At 42.3% G+C, this 22786-nt stretch overlaps 1 protein-coding gene across 3 annotated transcripts in view; it reads left to right on the top strand.

Annotated features, from left to right (window-relative positions):
* The window catches only part of AZI2 (5-azacytidine induced 2), a 129532-nt gene that overhangs the window by 69546 nt on the left and 37200 nt on the right, over positions 1-22786 (top strand). Inside the window, exon 4 of one of the 3 annotated variants that reach the window (XM_075586999.1) lies at positions 1498-1603. In XM_075586999.1, coding sequence (XP_075443114.1) covers positions 1582-1603 — 22 coding nt within the window. In that variant the 5' untranslated portion in view covers positions 1498-1581. Of the gene's footprint in view, positions 1-1497; positions 1604-5579; positions 6130-22786 lie in introns of those variants that run through there. The other 2 variants (XM_075587001.1, XM_075587000.1) reach the window with 2 other exon arrangements.

Below are 22786 nucleotides of genomic sequence, written 5' to 3'. Positions count from 1 at the left end.
TGCTAGCAGGAAACAGACTGGGGCAATCTAGTTAAATAGCAAGGGTCTTTAATATGAACAGGACTCCAATACAGAACAGGACTGGTACAGGAACAAGCTGCGGCAGAAGCATAGGCATGGAGTCTGACACAAAGCAAAGGCAACGGCCCAAACAGGAAGCAGGAACTATAAGGACAGAGAACAGGAACAAGAGGAGACAGACAGACGGACAAACCCCAGAGCAAACAGAAAGCAGCAGCACATCCGGTGGACAAGAAAAGGAACTATGGCTAGGAGCTGGATGTCTAGGGGACCCTGACAATTGCCTTCTCCTATCCTGACCGTGGCTACACATGACTACGGACTATGCAACCCGGACCCAGCTTCGTGGTCTAAGGTCGGTGTTTACACATCCCCACCTCAGCCCCGCGGTCCGGCCCTGGTTGTGGCGAGCACGATTGTTACAATAACACAATGGGACAGAATTTAGCTTAAGGATACAATCCTCTAGACAGAGACCACCAAAAAAACACTCATAGTGACTGAAAAATGGATACACACACACATATATATTGATTTACTGAAAAACAATTATAGCGAATTAAACATTGTATGCATATCTTTATTTATATAGCGCCATTAAAGTACATAGTGCTCCACAGCAATAATGCACATGACATAATCATATAAATAACAAATAATACTTAGAGCTTAAAAATATAATTGGCAAGTAGGAAGAACGTACAGAGACAGTAGGAAGGTGTTCTGGTAAGTGCGCCTGCAAGGGACCAAGGTCGATTAATGAGATGTAAAGTATCGGCCACAGAGCTACTCATATGCTTCATGAGGAGGTGTGTTTTAAGATGTGTCTTAAAGATGAATAGAGAGGGTGCTAGTCGGATAGTTAGGGGAAGGGCATTCCAAAGGTGTGGGGCAATCAGTGAGAAGGGTTTAAGGCGGAAGAAGGCTTTAGACACAAAAGGGGTAGAGAGAAGACATCCTTGAGCAGAACGCAAGAGTCGGGATGGTGTATAGCGATAAATTAGGGCTGAGGTTAGGGTGACCAGGCGTCCCGGTTTTGCCGGGACAGTACCGTTTTTTTCTGTGCTGTCCCGGCTGCCGGTCCGTCCCGGCAATGTCCCGGTTTTTCTCCCTGCTCCCTCTCCCTTCCCTTTCTCCCCCTCGCCCTTCCCTTTCTCCCTCTCCTCCTCTCTCCTCTCCTCTTCCTCTCCTTCTCCTCCTCTCCCTTTCTCCCTTCCCTCTCCCTCCCTCTTCTTTCTCTCCTTCTTTCCTCTTCTCTCTTTCTCTCCTCTTCTCTTTGTCTCCTCTTCTCTTTCTTTGTCTCCTCTTCTCTCTCTTTGTCTCCTCTTCTCTCTTTCTCATCTCTCATACCTGTATGATGGGTATGTTACATAGTAGATGAGGTTGAAAAAAGACGTACGTCCATCAAGTTCAACCTATTCTAAATTTAGATGTTAATGTTCTAACTCTATTTTTTGCTCTTCTTTTCCGTTTGAGAGGAGGGAGTCCCTCACCTCTTCAGCCACACACCAGGAACGCTGGATTGCTTACAGACGCTCGGAGAAGCGGATACAGTCCTGGATGGCAGCCACTGATTTATCTGGTAAGTACCGCAAACATGCTTGAACAAGGGCCTTAAACATTTTATTTGACGGTTTAGATAATCATTGGCTGTGGTTCTTAGTTATTGGTATTACATTTTTTTGTGTTATGTTAAGAATTGGAAATAAATACATTTTGAAGTAGTAATTATCCCCTCTAAACTGGGCATTCCTGGCCAATAATGACCTGGCTGTGAGAGTTGAAGGGCCCAAGCAAAGGCCCCGCCTCTATACACACAACCACTGCAGGGGCATCACGTGATGCCACACTGTCATGGCAACATGTCAGTGTCTCGTTGTCATGGCAATGGGGGCATCACGTGATGTAATTTGTTTAATACATTTTTTTTTAATGTGTCCCGGTTTTTCATTTTCAAAATCTGGTCACCCTAGCTGAGGTGTAAGGAGGGGCAGAAGAGTGTAAAGCTTTAAAAGTGAGGAGGAGAATTGAGTGTGATACAGGATTTGATAGGAAGCCAGGAGAGGGATTTCAGCAGGGGAGATGCTGAGACAGATTTTGGAAAGAGTAAAGTGATTCTGGCAGCACTGTTTAGGATAGATTGTAGGGGAGACAGGCGAGAGGCAGGAAGGTCAGACATCAGGTTACAGTAGTCGAGACAAAAGAGAATGAGGGCCTGTGTTAGAGTTATTGCAGTCAAGCAACAGAGGAAAGGACGTATCTTTGTAATAATGCAGAGGAAAAAACTCCAAGTTTTAGCTACCTTTTGAATGTGAGAGGAGAATGTGAGAGAGGAGTTGAGTGTGACCGCTAGGCAGCGTACTTGTGCTACTGGGTGTATGATAGTGCTTCCAACAGTAATGTACAAGGAGGTAGTAGGGCCAGGTGTGGGAGGAAATATGAGGAGCTCCATTTTTGACATGTTACGTTTCAGTTGGCGGAGAGCCATACAGGATGATATAGCGGAGAGACATTCAGAAACTTTGGTCTGTAAAGCAGGTGTAAGGTCAGGGGTTGAAAAGTACATTTGAATCTCATCAGCATAGAAGTGATATTTGAACCCAAGAGATGTGATTAGGTCACCTAGAGAGAGTGTGAAAGAGAAGAGGTTCCAGGACAGAGCCCTGGGGTACCCCCATTCAAAGATCGATAGAAGAGAAGGTATTAGCAAAAGACACTGAAAGTACGATGAGAGAGGCAAGAGGAGATCCAGGATAGAGCTTTGTTATGGATACCAAGCGTATGGAGAATGTGAAGAAGAGGGTGGTCCACAGTATCAGGGGGAAGAAAAAACAAGTGACGCGGCGGTCACAGCTCATCCAAAACAGCCAAATGCATTGAAAAAGTAGTGTTCTACTTTCAGAGTGTTCTTTTGCTGATGTTCACTTTTTGATTTAATAAAGTTTTGTACTTTTTCAATGCGTTTGGCTGTTTTGGAGGAGCTGTGACCGCCGCGTCACTTGTTTTTTCTTCCCCCTGTCGTCACATCCGGCTGGAGCACGCCAACACCACGAGCAGCTTGGAACCGCGCTGTTTACCTATCAGCACTGCAGGAAGACCACATGAGTTCTTGTGAGTACTGACCAGCTGATTTTCTATACCGCAGGACACAGGGTGCAGGTGAGACCAACGGTTACCGGATACATTGACTTACCTTTGGGCATTTCCTTGGACGTGCCTTTCTGTACTTCTACCGGTGTTTTATGCTTCCCAGCCCCCCACCCTGATTTAGTCCAAAGACGGATGAAGTTTCTTTAAACTTTTATAGCAACATTTCATGAAGAAGTGGTGTCTTCCTCCCTGTTCTTTGGACTGATATATTTACAGCCCTGGTAGTAGCCTCAGGTTTATTTGGGGGTTATTCCCCATTTTTTCTTATTGGTCCACAGTATCAAATGCTGCAGAGAAGTCGAGTAATATGTGCAGAGTGTAGTGACCTTTGGCTTTGGCAGCATGGAGGTCCTTAGTTATTTTAGTGAGGGCCGTTTCAGTCGAGTGAGCAGTGCAGAAGCCAGATTGTAGAGGGTCTAGGAGAGAGTAAGTGGTTACAAAATGGAGCAAGTGAGAGAAAATAAGACGTCCAAGGAGTTTAGAGGCAAAAGGCAGGAGGGAGACAGGACGATAGTTAGAAAGACAGGTAGGGTCAAGCTTGTTGCTTTTGAGTAATGGTATGACTGTTGCATGTTTGAAGGAGAAGGGAAAAATACCAGAGTAGAGGAAGGAGTTAAAAATGTGTCTGAGCGTAGGGAGGCGATGGGAGGAAATTAGGTCAAGAGGACAAGTGTTAGAGGGAGAAAAGGAGCAACGATGCATCCTCCTCTGTGACAGCGGAAAAAGTGTTGAAGGCAGGAGGAGAGTTAGGAAGAGATTTAGGATGGGAGAAGGGTAGTCCCGACATAGATTCCACCATTGGTAGTTTATCAACTAGAACGATAAAGATAAAATGCAAAGTCACAGGTATAGACCATTGAGGTTAATCAGAATGTTGAGAAGTGGTTATAAGAGAGATCTAAGTGACTTTCTCTCCTAAGTACAGGAACACAGAGTGGTATGTGCTCTAGTATAAAGTTGCAGTGCACGGATGTATATTGCATATATACTTGGGACCAGAGCCTCAAACGGAATTACTCATAGAGTGCATATAAAGTCCATTTGCAGAACCATTTAAGGCATATACATCTTGCATCTAAAAATATAGGGTACTGAGAAGTCCTCTGGTGATGGAGGTAATGATCTCCCAAACCACCTTAATGCAGGGACCTCATAACACAATTACAGTGGTTAGTGTGGAGTGCATATACGCCCACATAGAGGTGTGTGCATTACTACCTGTATTATGTATTTAGTTTCTGTGTAAACTTAATCCTGAGGTAGCACCCTGAACCCCATTTTTAATCAGTTTGAGCAGACTGTTTCAAAGTTCTGTCTATCAAATAATCTGGTGCACAGAAATTGAATGGATTTGACGAACTGATGTTAATGGTAAAAAATTGTATCTCTGTGCCAAAAAAGAGTGCGTCAAAACCACCCACCAAATTGAACTTGACATAAACCCTAAAACGTATGCTTATATTGTTAGCGCCGAAATTTGCTATGTATCAACAACAAATGTATTTGACACAGCACGGATGTTTCATTACATAGGTTAACAAACGGTATTTTCTTCACAGTATAAATATTAAGTATATGGCACTATTTTATTTTACTAGCACTAGTAATAAATAAAGAAAACATACACATAATTGTTTGAAATTAAATTGCATCAATCAGGTGTTCAACATGACACGATGTGTCAAAATTAATTTCAAACAACTATGCATCACATGTATGAAGTCACATAACAACTTTCATACAGATGTAGCGAGCCGTAGGCTGCGCTTATAGTGACGGTGACGCGACGTCGCAGCAAAACAAATGTATTGCCACCGTCACATGCGCTTATAGTAGAAGCGACGCGACGGCTTGGTCGCGATCGCTGGAAGTCAAGTCAATTTGATTTTTTCAGCGACCGTAGCGTGACGTCACTGTCGCCGGCACTATAAGCGCAGCCTTCCTGTGTAGGGGCAAACTGCGTGTCAGCGACTGTGGCTGCCCCGGCACCGGTGGATTATCGCTGCGGACCCCCCGCAGTGATCTCACGTCTGGCATGGTCTCCTGAGCCGTGGCTGCGTAGACAGTTTGTTGTGCTACATCTGCACATACAATGCACATTTTATGAAGGTTTGTACTACTTTGTAGCACTAAAATGTTAACAATAACAATATGTTCCTAGTAGCCTCTGTAGTGTACCTGCTGTTAGAAGGTATGCTAGGAGAGATCTAAGCAGAGATAAATAATTGTAAAGCCTTGCAGGAGAAGACAATTCTGCGTTGTAACTTTATTAACAAAGCAAAAAAAAAATGGGGAACTATAGCTTTGTTAATAAAGTTATAAGAAGCTACAGAAGTTTGGAACTCGTGATTCTCACGGAAACAATGGACACAGAGGCATGGAACGCGTGCGTGTCAGTGACGTCACAGAGGCAATGATTCTCAACCAGATGTGTAGCAGCTGATCGCGTCTTGCTTCCCAGTCTACGGTTTGGTGCCATGGGAGGAAGAGGCTGCCGGTCTAATCGCACCACCCAGCAGCAGCCGTCGCCTCCCCTTCTTCTGGAAGAAGGCAGGGCGGCCTCAGCGCTGGAGCTGCTAGAAACAAAACCAAAAGTAACCTTTGTGTCCGGAAGAAGAGCAGCTCCGCCCCTCCCAGACACAGAGAGACCGTGAGGCCGCGAGTAGGAACTGCTACCCCGAGCCGGAGTAAAGGCAGGAACCGGGGAGAGACGGGAGCAAAAGGGTAATGCAAGAAGCGGGCGTTATATTGCAGCGGGGGATACAGCCGGGGTTGCTAATCCGCGGTTGATTCAAGGGAGAGGAACAAGCACGTAGGAGATGAGGGTCTTCAAGGGTTAAATTGTTTTATTGGGTCCAGGAAAAGAGGAAGAGGAGAGCATTGACTGGAGGGGATCAGAGCCAGAAACTTGCCAGACTGCTGTGAGAGGTCAGGCTATCCTTCATTCCTACCCAAGAGGTAAGATTTGTGTCACTCCAAAATACATGGCATCCACACTTAAAGAAGCACGGACATGATAGAAGTAAATACTGTACACTCTTTCAGTGTGGACATCCGGGTGAAAAGAGTAGTCAAGCCATTTATTAAACCCCTCAGCAACTGGATGTCAGGACCTGAGCAGCAGCCTCTCAGAAGTTGTTTTACCATCAGATAACCCGATTACTTTGATGACAATCCAGGCATTAAGTGCATTATTGAAACATAGAAGAAATGGCTACATTTTAACTTGTGTACAAATCATGAAAGTTGTCAACAATAATAGGTGTGGGTTTCCTGCTAAATTGTTATTTCTTCAGTTCCCTACCATCCTCATGAGTGGTGCTTTTGCCTTTCCTATATAAAAACAAGAGGTTACTATGGTAGCCTAAATAAAATGTGCTTCTAAGTGTCACCAGTGAGGTTAAAGAAAGGTAATATATTTTTGAGTGACTTTTAACATGTTTTTAGAAGGTTTTCTTGTTTTAATTGTTTAACCCCTTCAGTACCACTGAAACTCATTAAACATTTTAAAGGGATGCTTTGTGGGCCACTCTGGCACTGAGAATGTTTAACCCCACCTGACGTTTTTATTAGTGCATAAGGTGGCCTCCATTTTCTGTCATAAAGAGTTGGGATTTTGCAGTCTGTTGATTACAATTGATGTATTTTCTAAGCACACCTTTAACAAATCAAACAGCGCGGAATACTGAGCCAGTAAAAAGTGGCGCCCTTAACTAAGGTTTATGGTTGGAGTCTAGTAAATGATGCTTATTGTAAGGCTGTGATGTTTTACTTATTGGAAGTGACTATTTACCTGGCAGTCGGCTCCATAACCACCTCCCTCTCTTTAGCCAACAATGATTTCCTCCCCCCCCACCCAAATTATTAGAACTGTTTTGGATTGACTGACATATAAGGGTAACCTTGTGAGCGAAATGCGCGTCGGCATGATATCGCCTTCACTTACCACTCTGCTTGACATCGGTTGATTTATAGATGCTGCAGATTACCAGATCAACTGTTTCATTCAGTCCCTGACTAGAACACATTGGTGGGACCATTTTTTGTTTTTTAAATAACTATTTTGATCGTCCATATTTAGCAGATATATTTACCTGGATCTGTGGACTATTAGCCATTGTGTGTGTGTGTGTGTGTGTGTGTGTGTGTGTGTGTGTGTGTGTGTATATATATATATATATATATATATATATATATATATATATATATATATATATATGGTCTGTGATTATATTGGCACTTTGTAGAGAGAGACATGCAGACGTGTGTGATTATGTGATGTCATTTAAGTGGAAGGTGTAATTTTAAGTGTTTAAATTGTGGTTATTTTGTGTGATTCAATGCCATACCAAAATATCAAGTTTATTAAACACACCAACATGAATCCGCAGTGATGATTTTATAGGGAACATTCTGTTGTCTCCTAGCTTGAGACACTTTTTTGTTAGTATGTTCAGCTCAACTGCTGCAGGATAAGTAAGGCTTTACAAGTGCCCTATTTAGCCAGCTTCCGCTTAAAGCCTTATTTACCTGGCTCACGGGGGAATTATACTCTACCGTACTGTGGTCATAATAGTGTCCTGCATTAACACTGATATTTGGGTGAAGCTCTTTTGAAAAATGGACATTGAAAACGAAATGATGAAGGCTAGATGTTTTTTTTTGACAAGTTCTAGAATATTTATTATAAGAATTGCCTGCATAGTTTAGTGTCAAAATAATAGATCTGGGCTGACCACTTCAATACTACCTGACAGATCAACACTATTAATATAATATTTAGTCTCATCGTGCACGAAATCCGTTTCCTTTGTCTCTGAGCAAAGTGAGTTTTATAAGACTCTTATCCTTGTTAAAGCTTTTTATTGGAAAGCATGTTGAAATGCAGGCCATGTTATCTGTGCCTTCGCAGATGTACAGTTTGGACGTGTTTTGCTGGAGATAAGACCCTACTATAGGCCTACTCTACAAAACTAAAACTTTTTTTTAAACCAATTTAACTTTTTTAATCTCTTGCTAATCATTTTGCTTTCGGTACAGGAAAAACTCAAAGCACGAATACCAGTTAATCATTTTATCATTCATTTGGGTTGCAGAATAGTAGTAGTGAGTGTTAGGGTAACACTTCACATACTATTTCTAAAGTTATTTCATAGGCCCGGGCCATAGAGGGGTGAGGCGATCCGAACCGCGCTGACGCTGAGGCTCGCCTTCTGAAATCTGGGCGATTTCATGCCCATACAGGCGAGCCAGCGGGCGCGATCGGAGCTGGGGGAAGGTGGTTGGAGGCGGGGCAGTGACGTCGCTGGGCCAATCGCCCGCGACGCACTGACGTCGACGTCATGGCGCCGTGACGTCGACACTACTGTGCTGTGATTGGAGGTTTTCAGCCGACAGCGCGCTGAAAAACAGCTTAGCGCTCGGCTGAAACCTCCATCTCGTCAGCACGCCTGCGGACCCTCGCGTGAGCCCCCTCTCAAGGCATCCTCATTGAGGATGCAGGGGCTCAGCGCAGAGCGTCACCACGCCTCAGCACGGCCTGTCCTTCTATGGACTCGGCCATAGTGTAACCTACTAATGGCTTTCAAACTTAAGTCCAAATGCCGTAGTCCAAACTTTGGAAATTGTGCTGTAAGAGTTGCACTGGTTTTCAGTCGGCGCCGATCACCATTTTTTTGTGTGTGCATTATTGTTTTTACTTCATTAACCTTTTTGCTCCAGGAGTGATCACATGACCACTCCCCGGCTGATATAAACAGAAGTGGTGGGGGCTCCACTTTCTGTTTGATCAGGCCAACCTACAGTTGGAGCAATCGGACTGGTCATCCCATAGAAAACGATATTTTTTTCCCATGATGTACCTGGGCGTTGGTACGACTTCTGGCGTATTACGGTTGGGCAACATACCGGTACCATAGTAATAGCGCAATGTTAAAAACTGATGGTAAGGCCCTATTGAAAAGGGGTTGGAGGAGTGGCACACCATTGATATATAGAAAAAATATATAACAGTACTTCCCTCCCTGGTGCTCACTCAACACTGATCCCGGTGTCTCAAGGCTGGATCCAAGTGGACATGTAGAATGATGTAAGAGCACACAGGAGCCTTTCTGTAAGTTAACTTTCTTTGTATTTAAAGCATCAGAGCAGGTATATGCAAAAACGTGCCGTTTCAGGACAGACAAGTCCTTTCCTCAGACCATACCGTAAGTTTCTATGTGAGATGACAACAGCAGAAAATTATACCCCTGAGGAAGACAGAATTGTTGAAGTGTGTAGGGTGAGGAACCTGAGCCCTGCGAGTACTAGTAGAAATTATCTGCATCCACCTGTGTGATTCCTGGAATTGGCGCCAATCGGACATTGCGAAGAGATAACCTGTCGGCTGTATCTGCTGGGGGGGTGAGCCGGAACAGCAGCATCAAACTGCTGCACGAGTCTGTGGTTTTGATCTGTTTAGAGGGAGACATTGCGGTGTGGCAGCAGGATCCTGTGGCAGAGCTCTGACTTACATTGCTGGATTGAGATAGTGCTATAGGAGAACTAGGAGTGGGTGACCTGAGGAGCTGCTGTGGTGCACCGGTCAAACCCTGTGACAATATTGTGGCTCGTAGCATCGGAGTAGGTTATCCGGAGAGACACTGCTGGAGTATCAGGTAGAGATAGGATCAGGGGAAGCTGTGGTATATACAGCGGGTTCCCGCAGCGAAGCTACACTCTGGAAAGGTACCCACACTACCGCACAACAAACTGCCGATAGCAACAGCAACAACAAAAATATCTCATTAACACTGCTCTTTAAAAATAAGCCACTTTAGGAGCTGCAGAACCGCATTTAATGTTAAACACCTATCTCTCCCAGTGATCAAGTATCATGCATAGAAGAACCCACATCAAGGTCTAAAACATCTTCCCATATATATCACCTAAAGGGTGCCATATACCAAAATGAAGACTGATACTAATTCATAAAGGATCACACCACTATATAAACTCAACATTTTCAAAGAGGTTATTTTTCCTCCTTTTTTTTTTTTTTTTTAACTGGCATATAGTTTTTGGACCAAAAAGTGAAAATTCCAAAAGAAAACTAATCTATGAGGATAATATTGTCCATCCTATAGAATCATCAAATACTGACACAAATATCATCTGCCGATTTTATTGTAGCTCAACTATAATATATAATATCTTGGACAATAGTATCCTACAGAACACTACTACATCAATATTTTTTCCATTTTTGGACTTTCAGCTGTATTTTTCATGGTTACTAACAGTTATTGTTTAAGCTTAATCAAGGGTCAGGTTATTTTAATAAATGTTAATGTATGTTTTTTTTAAGTTTCAATGCTTTGTCCTCGAATCTTGGTGTATCCTAAATTCCCAATTTGCTCATATAACCACCACCTTTGTTGGTTTAGGTTCATGTGCCAGGTATTCCTCTAAAAACACATTTGTTAATATAATCACCACTGCTGGTTTTTAAGTTCATGCACTAGGTTTTTTTTTTTTTTTTTTACACATCTCTCTTTAGGGGGCTAGATACCCCTTTCACCTCAGCTGCAGAACATCACCCAATATACATTCATTTTGAAGTAAAAACCAATACACCTTTATATCACAATTGTAGTTATATCACATTAGCGCCCTTTATTTCTTATCTGCATGGTGGAGGAGACAGCTGCGCAGTTGGAGTCCACCAAGGCGGTCCTGACACGGAATTTGGGGCGACCGGAATTTGGGCCCAACCTCTGTTATCGCCGCCTGGATGGGCTTCAGTCACGCTGCTGCCTCCCGCTGACTCCGCCACGGTGTCTCCTGCTAACTCATCTGCCACGTGTAGCACAGGTAGGGGCCGAGCGTGAAGGAGAGCAGGCGAGGGAGAGAAGAGTGAGTGAAGGAGAGAAGGGGGCAGAGAGTGAGATGGGTAAGAGAGCGAGGTATGGGGAGATACAGGTGGGAAGAAACTGATGGGGAAGGGAGCTTTGGTAAGCTTCACGGGCCACAGACTTAATGTAGATTCTACATTAAGTCTGTGGCCAGCAAAGCTTGTCAAGTGGCCCTCCAGCCAAAATAATTGCCCACCCCTTTTCTACTAGCAGGTCCTCTGAGTTCTGGCAGAAGGCCACACCATGAGTCCTGTAATAATGGTTGTGTATAGATATGTATTTGAAGCATTTCCTGTCCCTGTTAATTGTTTTCGGTTAAGGAACATGCCCTATCTAGCAGGCGCTTGTAGTATTGGCCCAAGATTGTTCTCATACAAGGAGTGTGAGCATGTGCTTAGCTGGAGTTCTCAGAATAGTAACTCCGGAGCATAATCAGATCAGCCAGACCGGAAGGTCCTTAGTAAACTCCTGATTCAATATGCATGGGTGAAGTATGGTGTACACGAGCGGTGCACAATACTTTTTTGGGGGGCACGGCTCACTTACCCCGCTTCCGTGTCCACTCGTCTCCATGACAGCGTGGCGTCAAATGACGCCCATTGCCATGTAGACTCAACATCAAATGACGCTGTGGGTCAAGTGACGTCACATGACACCGAGGCGTCATTTGATGTCGCAGGGGGGGCGCGACACAGGGGGAAAACAGATGGGGGGCGCAGCAAGTTTGCACACCCCTGCCGTACACAGGGGATACTAATCCCAGAAAGCAGCGTGTATTCCAACAGGGGCCCACTTGAGATGGGGCAGTATTGACGCAATGCAGGCGATTGACAATCAAACCAATACTAGGAGAAACATGTATAAGTACCTCCCCATCATAGGAGTGAGAGCTTCAAGGGGAAGAAGCACAAGAACTTTGATTTGCCACCAGTTAATATTTCTTAACGGATGTGAAGAAAGTTATTTTTGTGCTATAATAGTTTGTGGCACCCATTCTTATTCTATCTGCATATCCACACCCAGCCTGCATGGAACCAGCACCCTGAACAGGTATGAGAGACTGAGCGCAGGCATGTATCTAGTTCAGCTCGATGTAAACTCCTTTAAAGCCGGACAAGGAGAGTTAAACATAACACATTTTCTTAAGACTTTTCAAAAAATGTTTTATCACAAGAAATACATTTTCACGATCTTTTGGCGGCAACCAAACCGCCCCCTACACTTTGTTGCCACCACAACTCCCTGCCTGGCACCTCGCCGCCTGAAATATGTCTACTTGCGCTCCGACCGAGATGCCATGTTTAAATGTCCCATATCTCGTGCCTGCTGCTAATGTCAATGTCCCAGGCGGCGGCTGCTGCTCCGAGTCCCGCGCTCCGGCAATCCTGCACGCCATCTTTAAATGACCCCCGGAGAAGCGGTCGCCCGGACTTTGACATGAGCGGTGGCCATGCAACATGGAACATTTAAAGATGGCGGTGGGGTAGCTGCGAGGTGAGTTGTGGTGGCGCAGCGCCAGGGGCAGTTTGGACGCGGCCAAACGTCCTATTCCGTGGAAGAATGAGGGCGATATTAGGGCGGTGAATGCGGTGTAGGTGAGAAATGGTAAAGTGGAGACATGGAAAGGGTTTGGAAATTAACCGTTTGTTCTAATAAAGATAAAGAAAATGTATTTCTTTTGATAACACATTTTATTTGGATTTACAAGAACTTATTCAGGCTTTTATTTTAACAAATGTTTATCGCGATAAATGTATTGTTTTTAGATTTATCACCCAACTCTAGCCCCGTGCTGTACCCCATACATCATGATGGCACTGTAAGGGTTAATACAGTATATATTTGCCCTTTCCAGCGCTGTTTTTTTTCTTTTTAAAATTTGATGCTCCATTCAGGAGAGAGGCATTTGAAATATTAGGTCGACAGAGGTTCACATGGAGCTCTGAACAGTCTAAAGGTTATCACGGTAACCTCAGAAGCAAGCGATTTAAAATCGTGATTTGAAAACATCCTGTTTTTAACCCTGTAAGTGCCACAGCACGATCACGTGACCATTCCTTGAAGCGATCAGGACATCACTGATGACAGGAACAGAAGAGATGGAGTCCTCTTCCATTTCTCTGCTGGCTAGATCTATATTCAGCGTTCCACAGGAGAGCAGAATGCGATCTCCCGTATAAAACAAGCTGAAACCCCATGACATAGCTAGCCACTGTTTCATGGGGCCCCTGTAGTGCCAGACCGCATGGCGTGGTGGCTACTTTGTGGGGCAGCCAAAGAGTTAAAGAGCTGCACATGCTCAGGGGCAAGATACTAGCAGTATATTTATAAGTGGCCCCAGAAAAATGAAGCCGTTCAAGGATTTCACCATCCCTTATGAGGTCAGGATGAGCTAGCAATAGAAGAAGCAGTCTGACTTGGGTTATCTTGGAACTATTGTACAGATCTAGGAAGTTAAACATATTTTCTCTGCTGTGATTTATATTGTTGACATTTCCTAGTTGCCTTGTCATTCTTGAGCAAACTTTGACATTACACCTTAAATTGATGATCAAAATCTGTAATAATAGAATATGCACAGCACTTTAACTACTGTTAGGATGCCATTTTTCATGTCAGATTAATTAAGTAATAATCCCCTCAGAACAGGGAATTACTGGCCAATAATGCCCTGGCTGGAAGAGTTGAAGGCCTGAGGCGAAGCCGAGGGACTTTAACCCAGCCAGGGCATTTTTTCATAAATAGACACTTTTGTATAGTTATATAGATTTTTTTTAATAAAAATAAAATGGTAAATACGTTAAACCACCTCTATATACGCTTACATTCGGCTATCTATATCCACACACTGCCGCCCCCTCTGTGTGTACGTACACACACACACATAGACTGCAGCTCCACACACACTGCAGCTCTATATAAATATACACACATACACAGCAGCTCTACACACAACACAGCAGCTACACACACATACAACACAACAGCACACCATACACACATACACACGCTGCTTCTACACCCATAAACGCTGCTGCTGCTGACAGACACACACACACACACACATATTAAGACAGGCCAAAGAATATTGTAATGTAATCTTAAAAATATCTAAAGACTTAAACAATTATATTTATGCATTTTGCAACCATTTAGAACATCTGTACCATATACTGTATGTTTACATTACTTTTGCTTAACAGTGTGTTTGTGTGAAATGTAATTAATGTAGCTGCAAAGAAATTAGCAGCAGCGGACAGTCCAAGGTGCTCCACAAGCCGGAGGTTGGCCCATGGGAAGTTGAAGAGCCCTGTAATAGGGTGTTCAATTCCCACGTTGCAAATCAATGTACAGTAATACTGTAGATAAAAAAATAGATACTATTGAAAAGGCTAAATTGGTAAGCTATGAAAGGTCTGATACAGACTTGGCAGTAGCGTGCATGTGTGGTTTATTAGCTGGACCGGGTTTGCCAAAGAAAAAAGCTAGCCCATTGTATTGTATTGTATGTCTTTATTTATATAGCGCCATTAATGTACATAGCGCTTCACAGTAGTAATACATGTGGTAATCAAATAAATAACAGATAATATAAATAACAGATGATGGGAATAGTGCTTTAGACATAAAAGTAACATTAAGGAAGAGGAGTCCCTGCCCCGAGGAGCTTACAGTCTAATTGGTAGGTAGGGAGAACGTACAGAGACAGGAGGAGGGAGTTCTGGTAAGTGCATCTGCAGGGGGCCAAGCTATATGTATCGTGTTCAGAATATCTACAGTGCTATTCATATGCTTCTTTAAGCAAGTGTGTCTTAAGTTGGGTCTTAAAGGTGGATAGAGAGGGTGCTAGTCGGGTACTGAGGGGAAGGGCATTCCAGAGGTGTGGGGCAGTCAGTGAAAAAGGTTTAAGGCGGGAGAGGGCTTTAGATATAAAGGGGGTAGAAAGAAGAATTATAAACTATATTTTACAGCCATGATAGGAATTGCCTGACCACTTGGCATTTACCATACAACATAATTATAGTGAGCCATTAGCAATGAAAGATAAAGAGGATCGATGTAACCACACAGCACTAATTTATGTCCAAAGTTGTTTTGTATATTCTTAGCATTTGTTATATAAAATACACAAGGATATCTTGGGATCTCACTTGGCAAAAATGATTAGCTCCCATTCACCTTGCATTAACAATTTAACAGGATTATTAGCTTATTGCAATTTTTGTTCATTTTGTATGTACTTTTGCTTCTCTCTGACTCTGTGGAACATTGTGGGTTGATGTTCAATGTGATCAGTGTTTAGAAATCAAGAGTGGAACGTCCTCCCGATAACCTGTCAACTCGGGCTTGATTATTGCATCAGAAATGGCATCATGTACCATTAAAGCACAAGGCAAGTATGTATGCCTGTCAGGTTGTGGAACTACATTAGCCCAACAATGACCATTCTATATGAATCTAGTTAAACTGCCATTTAAATATTAACCCTCTACACTGCAAGAAAGAATCTGCAGAACCGTGACTGTCGGTAAAAGGGGGTTAAAAGCTCTTCTGCTTCTGAAGTAATGTTGTCATGTCAGTGTCTTTCTGTGTGTCACATGTCTTTCTAACCAGTCATTTAAATATAGTATAATGCGTTTGGCAGTGAGGTACTAAAAGCGCAATCCCTTGTAAAACAGATTAGTTGTGCATGTTCACGTGAGTTGAAAGGGCTGGTGAAGCGTTGAATTCCATTCAGAAATACGCTCTTTAATAAAAATTCTTCACTATACGGCTACGGCCCCAGTCCTCCCTGTTGCACGCATGGCGGCGCGTGCAGACTACAGCCGCGATCGGTGGTCTGTGTGGCGGTCGGGGCCATGATGTGGGGCACAGCCGTGACGGGGCATATCTGCTATGCCATTGGTTGTGTGCCGACCACGTGACTTCTTGTCTTCCCTGCTAGCATAAGCGTCACAGCGCTTTGCACGCTCGCACACGGCCACTGGGGCCTGCCCCATAGAGGGCTGTGGTGTGTGGCGCGCGCTGCCGTGACCACCAGGGACTCAGCCTTGTTCTGGCTGCCTGTATGACACTGTTGGTGCAGCTACCAAGGAGTAATCCACATTGTAGGGAAAAAAAGATAAGACGCTGCTGGTGACCTGTTCCCAAAACTTTGGAGGACAGTGGGCAGAGATGGGGTTTGACAAATGCAGCTTGTCTATTATTTACTAAGTCCAGGCTCGATCCTCACAGCAGCACTACTGCTTCTGGAGGAAGAGTAGACAAGAAAGCCCTGTCTTTGTAATGTTTGGGATCATGCTTGATTTGCCACCTCACACACCCATTGTCCTCTCACCTGTTTTGAAAGTGCTTAGCAAGACACTGTGCCTAATTAGTGTTTTAAAAAAAACCCTGCTTTATAGGCTCTTATGTCATACACTAAACTTTTCCCTATAGATTTCAAACCGTTATCTTATGCAGCAAGGTTTTAAACTTAAATAACATGAGACGCAGTCTGGCTTTTCAGTTGTAATTTCTATTACTATTTGGCAACTTTAATCAGCAGTCATAAGACTGGTGTAGTTTTTGGCTTAACCTCTATGAGGGTTTCACTGTCAAAGGGGCCTGCCACCTTAAGGTACTGCTGGCCCCTTTGGCAACAAAACAGTTTAGTTAAAACCTCCCAGTATTTCTATACGAGTAAATGCTGCACAGCACAAGTGCAAGTCTTAACAGAAATAGGAATATGCCCTAGCTCTGAACAAGTGCACATGGTAATTTATGTAAATATAAGGCCCTGTGAAACATTAATAGAATGGATGACTAGTTTGAATCTGTTCCGCGGAAGAAAATCTACCGTCTAATAGCTTCATTTTAACGCCGTCTGGATTTTTCACAATCGGTCGTTGTCTCGGCCACACTGATTTGAATGAATCCATCGACAGATTCAACATTAAATCCGAATTCGCTGAACGGAATGGGACATCTTGCCGTGACCAAAACACCACTGGTGTTCCGCCACCGGGACACTATGCTGCAATGCCCGGTCCGCCGTGCACTCGACCTGACCGAACAAGCCAAGCCAGGTCTCCATGTTTAAATGTCCCGCGCGGGACTGCTACACTGCCTAGACAGGCCACTCCGACATGCCATCTTTAAATATCCCGTGGCACAATTAAAGATGGCGCATAGGAGCGGCCTGTCTTGGCAGTGTAGTGGTCCCATGCGGGACATTTAAACATAGATGCCTGGCTTGGCTTGTTCGATCAGATAGGGCGCAGGAGCGGTCATTGCGGCAAATTGTCCCAGCTGCGTTTTGGTCGCAGTGAAACATCCTAGGCTGTCCGTGGAATGTCTTTATATTAATCCGTTCTGCGGATTCCAAACTATTGTAACGGGAGAAACAAATACTGCCACTCCCACTTCCTGCCTAAATAGTAAACAATGTATAAATGTAGGACCTATAGAAGTACTGCAGCAGCAGCCCAATCAACCCAAACCCTTCCTAAAACACAATGGCTTACAATTGAGGCTGCACCTCTATTTATATACTCCTCCTCCTATAATTCCGTTGATCGATCGTTTGCAAGTTCGGATTCCAAATCTGTCTAACGGATTTTAAGTAATAGGGAAATAAACGAATCTGCCTTTTTGAGGCTGATCTGCAGATGAAAGGAACTGGCCAATACACGGTGGATTTGTATATATCGCCCGTCTCTAATCATTAGGGATTATTCATTAAACTGAGAGTAGTGATTGAGTCATTATTGCACGGAAACCCTTACTGCAGTAAATAGTAGTTTGCGTGCAATAGTGCCCTGATCGGTACTATCACAGTTTAATTAATAATTCCATAGAGTAAATATATTCTCATTTTTCTTCACTGTGATTGCTTCCTAGTAGTTATCTACATTAACCCCTTCACTGCCCCAATTGCTGAACTACATTTGGCAGGACTGTATCTTTTCCATCTCTTGTATTTAAGAATTTGCCAAAGTTTGACAAACATGTAGCTGTACACGCCAAGATTGCCCTTATTTTATTTCAACAGCAAAATATGGAGCGTCTACTTTTAGAGGCAAGGGGAATGTGAAAGAAGTGGGGGTCAATTACTACCCTGGAATCTCAACTGCTAAATATAAATGTTACATAGTAGATGAGGTTGAAAAGACATACGTCCATCAAGTTCAACCTATGCTAATTTTTAAACAGATACTTTATCCTATATCTATACTTGATTATTGATCCAGAGGAAGGCAAACAAAAAACCCCAGTGTCATGTCATCATCCAATGATATCCCATAAAGGGAAACACAAATTCCTTCCCGACTCCAAGAATTGGCAATCGGATTAATACCTGGATCAACATTCTTCCCATGTTTACTTATTTGGTATATCCCTGTATACCTTTCCTTTCTAAAAATATGCCCAACCTTTTTTTTTTTAACAAATCTATTGTATCTGCCATCACAGTCTCCATGGGTAAGGAATTCCACATTTTAACTGCCCTTACTGTAAAGAACCCTTTCCTTTGTTGCTGGTGAAATTTCCTTTCCTCCAACCATAAGGGATGCCCCTGAGTTCTTTGTACTGCCCTTGGGATGAATAGTTATTTTGCAAGCTCCCTGTACTGTCCCCGAATATATTTGTATATAGTTATCATATCCCCTCTTAAATGCCTCTTTTCTAATGTAAATAAATCTAATTTAGCTAGCCTCTCCTCATAAGTTAAATTGTCCATCCCCTTTATTAATTTGGTGGCTCTTCTCTGCACTCTCTCTAGTTCCATAATGTCTTTTCTAAGGAATGGTGCCCAAAATTGTACGCATGTTCAAGGTGTGGTCTTACTAATGCTTTGTAAAGGGACATAATTATGTTTACTTCCCTTCCATCCATTGCCCGTTTAATGCAAGATAAGATTGTGTTTGCCTTTGCAGCTACTGCATGACTTTGGGCACTATTGCTAAGCCTGCTGTCTACAAGCACTCCTAAATCCTTCTCCATCAAGGATTCCCCCAATATATCCCCATTTAATTTGTAAGTCGCCTTTTTATTCTTGCATCCCAAATGCATAACCTTACATTTATCTATATTAAACCTAATCTGCCATTTACCTGCCCACGTTTCAAGTCTCTCCAAGTCCTTCTGGAGAGAAATTACATCCTGCTCTGATTCTACTACCTTACACAATTTAATATCATCTGCCAAGATGGAGACTTTGCTCTCGATCCCAAACTCAAGATCATTAATAAACAAGTTTAAAAAGCAGGGATCCCAGTTCCGATCCCTGTGGTACTCCACTCACGACTTTAGCCCAACCTGAAAAAGTTCCCTTTATGAAAACCCGCTGTTGTCTATCCTTCAACCAGTTTTCAATCCAGGTGCATATATTATTGAACAAAAATACTACACTTGCCTAGACAAGTGAAAAAAGACCCTAGCACTCATTGAATGGATATATGATATATACAGAATAAAACTTAACCTTTATTGGTTTATGGAATAATATATAAAGTTGGGATGAACACTAAAGCACAGACACACAACACTTAAGACAGCTAATCACATAGATAATTAAAACAAGTATTAAACAACACACATCCAAACCAAAACACAGTGGTTGGGGTGGTGTACAGAGGGACTAATAGAGACTGGCACCTTAAATAAATTCTAATGCTAATGTAAAAGATGCCTCAGGGTGGTAAATATATAGGTCCAGAAAGTGTGGTGTGTATGTATAGTATAGGTAGCAACCTAACACCATCCAAACCACTCCTGATTGAATAGTCACTAAAAAAAAGTGTTGTAAACGAGCTGCAAAGAGAAAACAGTGAGGGGTGCAGTTCCAAAAAGCACCCCACTGATAGATGGTAGATTAGTTCTGATACAAAAATTATTTATCAACCAAATATACTTGGTGCAGCATAAATTTTGCCTGATTAATTGTATTCACATCATATTTGAAAAAAGTTACAATTGCAAATAGTCCTTGTAAGCAACGCAATTAAAAAGCTTAGATAGTATCAGAAATGGGCTAAAGTGTAGCTAGGAATATACGGTTGTTGAATGGAAAGCCCCAAATTCATTGTATTAGTGACTAACACTAAAAGTATCCACTCAACAGCCTGACAGTGGTATATAATATCATCCAAATACCAGAGCCTAATAAGAGCAGTATATAATAAAGTAATCGCTTATCCGTTTATAGTGAGACCCAGTATTTAATAATAGACTCTAGAGTCGTAAGTTGAAAAGTGCTGCTCCATTACTCTGTGGTGGCAGCGGTTGCTTAATGATATTATCTTAAGTAGTAAGGGGTACATAAAATATAATATAAAGCCCCAGCGAATAGTATACAAATAGATACCCTAGTCAGTGTAGTGTATTAGTAACCATCTTTATATTCTGGAAATAGTAACAATATCGCTCAGTAAAGTCTTTTTTGTCACATATAAACTTTCAATGTTTGCCTTAAAATCATTTGTAAACTTGGATATGCTGTTTTTGAGTTTAATCTCAAGTTCATGGAATTCAGCACATTCTTTCCATGTTGGGACTTCTGTAAGGCATTTATTTAACTCTTCAGTAGTTATAGCCAATTTCTCCTTCTCATGTGTCACGATCAATTCAATTAGATCTATTGAGCATTGTGTTAAAATCTTTTCCCATTACTTTAAGAAGTCACCCTCTGTAGATAGGGCTGATGGGGCCAAGTTAACCCGTAGACCTCTTGGTGTTATATTGTTATGGAGGTAGTTCTCAATGCTAGTTATTTCCCACCACATTTTGGCCTGTTTTATACGTAATCTTTCGAGGTTGATGAAATAATTTTTGATATCATTGTTAGGAGAGGAGGTGATGGTACTCTGACTGTAGCAAGAGCGAGCTTTCTTCCCTTCTCTCCCCCATCTTTTCCACTCTCTCACAGTATGCATACAGTATATTATTGCTGAGTCCAATTTGCTTTATTTTGTACACCAACCTCTTGTGTGAAACTGTATCAAAAGTCTTTGCAAAATCTAAGTAGACCACATCAACAGCATTACCCTGGTCTAAATTCCTATTTACCTCTTCTAAGAAACAAAGTGTTTGACATGATCTATCCTTCCTAAATCCTTGCTATTACTAATGATTTTGTTTTCCGTTAGGTATTCCTGAATATTATCCTTATTAAACTTTCAAGTAGTTTCCCCACTATTGAAGTGAGGCTTACAGGTCTGTAATTCCCCGCTTGTGATCTAGCTCCCTTTTTTAAATATAGGCACCACATCTGCTTTATGCCAATCTTGTACTGAGCCTGTGGAAAAGGAGTCCTTGAATATTAAATGTAATGGTTTGGCTATTACTGAACTTAACTCCTTGAGAGCTCTTGGATGTATACCATCGGGGCCAGGTGCCTTATTTACTTTATTATTTTTCAAGCCGCTTATGAACTTCTTCCTCAGTTAACCAGTTGTTCATTAATAGAGAGGTTGTGGCTTCTTCCTGCAGAATGCTCCTCCTGCAGCACTATTATTGCAATTGATTCTTCCCTGGTAAATACAGAGGCAAAGCATTTGTTTAATACCTCAGCTTTTTCTTTATCTCCAATAATCTGCCTGCCCATCTCACATTGAAAGGGTCCTAGATTTTCTTTTCTCATTTTTTTGTTAAGGTACTTAAAAAACTTTTTAGGGTTGATCTTAATTTCTATTGCAATCCTTTTTTTTCATTATCCATTTTTGCTCATTTGATTGCCCTTTTGCAGTTTTTTCTTACATCTAGTTACGGTTCTATATTTAAATTATTTTTGTCGTGTGCTAAATTCCTGTTTTAATATCGAAAATTAGGCAGTTCTCTTAGCAAATAGCCATTCTGAACTGTTTGCATCAAATCTGGGTGTGCTGGAAAATAGGATACACACACACACACACACACACACACACACACACCTTATGAATTTAGGCCTACATTGACTTAGTGATGCTATTCTATGAGGTGTCTTCCTTTGTTTATGAAATAGCACATCTTAGTTAATGTTTTAAACTCCTGATTGGTTAGTCACTAAGTGGCAGAATTTGTGATTGATCCTAATTGTAATTTAAAAAGGTGGATTACAGTAATAGGTCTGTCATGGTAGCTTATGACAAGATATAATGAACACCAAATATCTGGGTTGAACTGAACGAGACTTAGATATAATACAATATATTTATTCCTTAAAAAAGGTGAACACAGCAATATAGTACAATTAACAGACAAGAAGGTAACACTTACTTAGGGTTGGGGGATGGAGAAGTATCAGCTAGCAATTCTCCAGCAATCCGATGACATTCAAGATGGTATCAGAAGAAGAACTAAAAACTGTAGGGTTGACACAGTTTATATACCTGTGTAACCCTATTCTTAACATTGAATACAGACTATTGGTGAACAATTATCTGTATCCAATCCCTAATGTGGAGACACAGATTAACCCATGCCCCCCAGCTAGTTATCCCATGTGTACTGGGACTCTGAGGGTCTTATTTCTGTAGCCCCATAATTAAATCAGGGGCAATGACCAGTCTACCAAATGAAGTATCTGATAGGATCTTCATTGTTTGTAGGTGTAGACATAACACTTACAAAGCACTCCAGTTTGATGATTCTCCGCCCTCAGGTAACAATTAGAGTGGCAGAGTCTGTTGATTAGTACTTGGGCTCAATCATCCGGCTGCCCTTCCTGACCTATTTAGCATAGCAGATGGAGTCTGCATTTT

The sequence above is a fragment of the Ascaphus truei genome, chromosome 2 (assembly GCF_040206685.1).
Source record: "Ascaphus truei isolate aAscTru1 chromosome 2, aAscTru1.hap1, whole genome shotgun sequence".
NCBI classification, from domain to species: domain Eukaryota; kingdom Metazoa; phylum Chordata; class Amphibia; order Anura; family Ascaphidae; genus Ascaphus; species Ascaphus truei.
This window is presented reverse-complemented; position numbering and strand designations above follow the sequence as displayed.